This window comes from Nematolebias whitei, chromosome 2 (assembly GCF_014905685.2).
Source record: "Nematolebias whitei isolate Nwh7 chromosome 2, NemWhi1, whole genome shotgun sequence".
NCBI lineage: Eukaryota > Metazoa > Chordata > Actinopteri > Cyprinodontiformes > Rivulidae > Nematolebias > Nematolebias whitei.
This window is the reverse complement of record NC_056499.1, coordinates 15,140,602-15,146,485: the sequence shown is the minus strand read 5'-3', so window position 1 is coordinate 15,146,485 and position 5,884 is coordinate 15,140,602. Positions and strand designations below refer to the sequence as shown.

Sequence of the window (5,884 nt, the reverse complement as noted above, 5' to 3'; positions counted from 1 at the left end):
AAAAAAAAAAAAAAAAAAATATATATATATATATATATATATATACTCATTTACTTTTTAATATATATATATATATATATTACAAAGTAAATGAGTCGATTCAGAAACCAGTTGATGAAACGGTAAATTATTTCAACTTGTTAGAATTATCTTTGTTTAAATATTTGAATATTTTAAAAGGCAAATCACATAAACTGAAAATACAAAATCCTGTAATTAAAAAGATTCATGAACAGAAAAAGGATGAATTCTTATTCCTGGGAAGGAAACGGATCAGAGCCGTCAACAATTCACTTTGAATTTATTCACGACAGGAAGTCTGACACCACAGATTACATCACAGATCAGATACATTGCATCACTGATATATTATATACATATTACATCATATGGACTCCAGACACCCAGAAAGGAATAAACAGGTCAAGATAATGAATAGATGGATTTTACATCAAATTATAATTTAATTCAGTTTATTTATGTAGCTCCGACTGACAGCACAGGTCGTCCCAGGTCACTGCAGAAGCCATTCCTACATGATCAAATGTTAATCTGTAGTTCTGTAAGGAAGCTGCAGACTGTTGCATATTCCCTTCATCCCCTTTATCTCAACCTCCAGAGCAGCAGGTTGGAGATATGTTAGATAATCTAAGATATATGCTAAAAATACAACATCAGATTATAATATTATAAATATGAAGTTATCAGCTGTTTCAAGTCAAGACTAAAATACAGAAACAGGAAGACGTATTCAGCTTTAATTCTGACTGTCAGGTTTTCTCACTGAAGGCCAAACATGAAAGGCGGGTGATCATGTAACCACCTGTGTCCGTCTGTTAGCTAAATATCTCCTGAACAAAGTACGTCTTGGAACTCATCTACCTGTTTCAAGACGGCTGCAAAAGCTGATCAGCCATAAAAACACATAAATGTCTCCAACTCAGTCAGTTTGATGAATACTGAGCTGAGGTTTGGGTTGGTAGTAGCTGAGAGTCATCTCCATTACGTGCAACGACTGATTGCACAGATTTGACCCAAATGGTCCCATCGTCTCACCGGTACATGATGTCATTATAAACTCTGACACGAGAGGGTGATATGCATTCCTTACAGGAAATTAAAACCAGTTTGAGAAACCATCAAACCTTGGAGCAAACCAGGTCCTGAGACTCGGTGAAGTTCAGATCCAGCTTGGTCTTGGACAGGTTCTTGAGCTCGGTGTTGAGGTGGCGCTCCTTGTTGTGGATCACCTGAATGTACTGGTCCGTGCTGCTGTTCTGCTGGTCGCTGCTGGAGGCCACAGAGGCCGAGTCCGACTCTGTTTGGGGTGTCTCCATCTGGGCCCTCAGCTTGGGCTTTACATGAGACTCCAGGTGCCTGGTTCTTGATGGGGACTGACACAATCTTCTGGGGTACCGGAGGTGATGACCACTTCGGCCCGGTTCAGCTGCTCTTCTACCAACCTGAGATGGAGAATAAAAGTCCAGATCACCCCAGTCCATGTCTCCTTTACCGTCGTCCTCTTCGTCGTCCTCCTGGAGCCGGTACCTCGCCGTGCGGGTATCGTTACGGCCTTCACCGATGTAGAACTGTGCCTGTTGGTGGAGGTCCGACAGGGACCGGGGCCTATGGGTTTTTCCTAGTGACACCTTCCTCCTGCCTTTATCCCACTCCACCTCCTCCTCCTCCTCCTCCTCCTCCTCCTCCTTGCTGAGATGCTGTGGGGTGTGGGATCGGTAGGAGTGCGGTTGGTGGTGGGTGGTGCGGGTTGGATACCGTCTGATGTTGCGAGGGTACAGCTCCAAGATCTCTGTGGGCTCCTCCATCACGTAATGACACGGGATCCGTGTGGCCGTGCGCAGCAGCTTCTTTCGGGGCTCATGCTCGTTGACGATCACGTAGCAGGTGGCGTGGCCGCGGCGTCCTCCATTACTCTGAGCGGCAACGATCCCAGAAGCCTCTGCAGGCTGGAGGGGGCGGACGGTCTTCCTGTACAGGGGTTCAGACTGGTTGCTGTCAGAACCACGTGCAGGGGAGTTATAGGCCATGTGGAGGCAGGACTTGGACCTGCAGGTGCCACTCGGACCCCCTATGAAGGGTCTGGGCCTGGGGTGAGAAACAACAACAGAGTCAATGAGTTTACGGAGTCACGTAACCGTCTGTTCTGCTGGTGGATCCTGGCTGACCTAAAACAGGTTTGTCTGATTTGATGTCACAGTGTATGTAAACATCTGCTTTCAACTGGATGTAAGGTTTTTAAAATCCACCTGAAGTTGTCTGTCGGTCACCTGTTGGGGATGTATTCTGCTCGGCGTTTGGGCAGTATGGTCACTCCTGGGCTGCGGACCGATCCAGACCTGGTTCCTCGGTTCAGCTTGGTTCTAGAGGCAGACTGGGTGATGGTCCGGATGCTGTTACCACTGTTACCAGGAGACTGGACGTTTGTAACGCTGCCGTTTCTCCGGGGGGAGGGGGTGGTGTGGATGGAGGCCTCCTTGCTGATGATGTCGGTCTCCTGCTGATCCAGGTTTTTATCCACTGCAGGTTCTGGAGCCTGGAGCCTGGCTGTGGGGGTGGGGCAGGGCTACAGTTAGGGGTATGATCAATTATTAATGAGGAAACAAACAAACAGAACAAATACCTGCAGCCAGCTGGAAGACTTTCTTCTTGTCCTCAGTTCGTTCCTGAGATTTAGGACAGTTTGTAAGAAAAACCGACTCCAAAAATTATAACTTCTTATAAAAAATTCTGGATTACTTTGATTTCACCGATGAGTTAAACCAATTTGCTGTTAAAAATGAGCCAGGTGTTCCTAAAGACACCAGTATCCAGGTTAGAGTCTTGAATTATTAGACCAGATACAATCAGGTTAGAGAGTCCTGGATTATCAAACCAGATTAAATCAGGTTAGAGAGTCTTGGATTATGAGACCAGATTAAATCAGGTTAGAGAGTCCTGGATTATGAGACCAGATTAAATCACTTAAAAGAGTCAATTATCAGACCAGATTAAATTAGGTAGAGTACTGGATTATCAAACCAGATTAAATCAGATAAAATAGTGCTGAATTATCCGATCGGATTAAATCAGGTTAGAGAGTCCTGAATTATCTGACCAGAATTAAATCAGGTTAGAGTGTCATGGATAATCAGACCAGATTAAATCATGTAAAAGAGTCCTGAATTATTAGACCAAATTAAATCTGGTTAAAGAGTCCAGAATTATCAGAACAGATTAAATCAGGTAAAATAATCGTGAATTATCAAATCAGATTAAATCAGGTTAGAGAGTCCTGGATTATCAGATCAGATTAAATCAGGGTAGAGAGTCCTGGATTATCAAATCAGATTAAATCAGATTAAAGAGTCCTGGATTCTAAAGCCAGATTTAATCTGGTACATAGGGGTAACTCACTTAAAAAAAATAATAATAATTTTCACAAGCAGACAAACAGTTCCATGGGGGGAGGGGGTCAAGGACTGGTGCACACGTTTCAGAATGAAACTTTTGTTGACAGTTTTTGCCCCTCTCGGTCTGAAAACACTCAGAGCAGAGCTCCAGACATGTTCAACCTTTCTGTGTGACCAAACCTCTGGCTTGATCTCTGGTCTTCAGAACTCCTGGTTCTCCTGCTGCCGTGGGGGCACACATCTTTCCAGTGACTCTGTGAGACTCGTGTTTCGGCTGCTTTAGTTAATATATAAATAATAACACTAAAAGAAGAATATCCGTAGGCCCCAGATTATAACAAAGATATGCTTCTCCATTTAACTTGATTTTATTTTCCCCCAAACTCCCAAAGTTCTCTCTGTGAGAGGGTCGGTTTCAGGTGTGTAGTTTATCATAAATACCTGTGAGTCTGTATCTGTCCATTTTAGACCATTTATAAATGTGTACAAATGTGGAATGAGAATAATTTTACCTTAGTACAATACTGTAGCGCCCCAGAGAGACTATGTAAGCTGCAAAGCATGCTGGGTAACTTTTGTTCCTGAGCGTGGAAATGAGTTGTTCTTGTTAATGTCCCGTTCAGGTTTGGCATTTCTGTTAAAGTCTCTGGTATTGGCTGCAAACTGACAGTACGAGTCAGAGGTTGTTCCCAGGATGCATAAGAGGGAAAGTACTTCCTTTTCGAGGGCGAATCAATATAAAAGTTGACGTCACACAAGAGTTACTTCTTTGTGATTCTACTGATAGCTTTCTGGGTTGCTACATTGTCCATGGAAACACATGGGTTTAATGTCTTATTGTCACTGGTAAAAAAAAAAGTAGTGTTTTGTAAAAGTCTGCATTTTTCTGTACACCTTTAGGGGGGGGGGGTCTCCAAAAAGAGTACATTTTGTACACTTGTGAAAATATGAAATCTGTGAATCACGCCTTAATAATTCTCATTACACTCGTGAATCGTGTCTTTAAACTGTATTTAATCTAAACTCTGATTATTGCAGCTCATATTATAAAGATCTTGTTTTGTTGCATAATTCAAGTCTGAACAGCAGTCTCCCGAGAATCATGCTGAAATCAGAAAAACTGGACCTGCTGGAGTGAGATGAGACCCCGTCCTGGGAGCAGAACTCACCGTCTGCAGCTGTAGCCTCAGCTGGTTGTTGGTGAACTTCAGGGACCTGGCAATGGACTGGAGATAATAGATGAGCATGCTGGAAAACAGGGACGGGTCACGAGTCAGCTGCTGTTAGATTCCTTCAGTCTACATATCAGTTCAGGACCGAGGGGAAGAAACTACAGAGAAACTACAAATAAACTCCATGTACAGTATATAACAGCACTGCTGTAAGAGTGACTGGGAAACACCTCCAACCTATAGGTTCAAAGGGCCTCATTAAAATCACCCTGTGTGTCTGTTAGCAAAATATCTCAAACCAGTGGATGGATTTTACTGAAACTGTCTGGAGATAATTCAAGTCAACTTTATTGTCCATGACATTCAATGAAATAGAGATTTATCTTCATAAAAAACAACACAAGTTCAAATCATTATCTTCACGCCTATAACTTTAGTACTCGATCCAATTCAAGATGGCCGCCACATTGAAAAACATTCAAATGTCTCTAATGCAGTCGGTTTTACAGATCTGGAGCTAAACTTTGTTGTGGTAGTAGCTGATAGTCTTCCCCAACAGAGTCTCTGAAGACTAACAGATTACATGAGAACTTTATTTTTAAACAGCTACAAGGCAGCGGGCGATATGCAATCCTTCAAAGAATGCTACTTTTATCATGAAGTGCTTGGAGTGTGTATGTCTGGTCTTACAACAGCAGCAGCAGACCCGGCAGAACCACGACTGGACTTGTGACGTAACTCATAACTTTACTGAACCACAGGGGGAAGTCGGTGTCCACCGTCTCTGAGATGATGTCATAAATCTTCTCCTGACCGCTGACACACAAATTTTGACAATTTAAACAAAAAATACTTTAAAAAAAATATGTGGTGTTCTTTTTCTGCCATTGTTGAACGTTTTTACAGAAATTTAATCTTTGGTAAACACGTTGAAATGATTCAGAATTGTGTGCAGGTGTAGACTCTTAGTCATCCAGGACACGACAAATCCAAAAAAATTCAAATTAAATTGGGTGGGTGTTCATCAGAGAACGCTATAACCAGATTTAAAGAATCTCTTCCATTGTTGTTTTCCTCTGTCTTGCAGAGAGCAGTGACTTAGATTTGGTTCATAACTTTACAACTTCAACACAAACTTGGTAGGAGAGATCATGTCTCTCCAATTTTAGCTTCTCTCCACTGTCTCCCTGTCAAATTCAGAATAGAATTCAAAATATTCAAAACCAACAGGACTTTATTTGTAACAGAAGATGTTTCGCTCCTCATCCGAGGAGCTTTCTCAATTCAAAGAGCAGTGAGTGA

General features: G+C 42.4%; 1 protein-coding gene across 1 annotated transcript in view; it reads right to left on the bottom strand.

Annotated features, from left to right (window-relative positions):
• Positions 1-1,139: 1,139 nt before the first annotated feature.
• Positions 1,140-5,884, bottom strand: part of LOC119429729 (transmembrane channel-like protein 3) — a 28,198-nt gene continuing 23,453 nt past the window's right edge. The window contains exons 18-22 of the mRNA XM_037697300.1: positions 5,273-5,398; positions 4,580-4,658; positions 2,642-2,684; positions 2,289-2,565; positions 1,140-2,106 (exon numbers count right to left, since the gene is read on the bottom strand). Of these exons, the coding sequence (XP_037553228.1) occupies positions 1,140-2,106; positions 2,289-2,565; positions 2,642-2,684; positions 4,580-4,658; positions 5,273-5,398 (1,492 nt within the window). The remainder of the gene's footprint in view (positions 2,107-2,288; positions 2,566-2,641; positions 2,685-4,579; positions 4,659-5,272; positions 5,399-5,884) is intronic.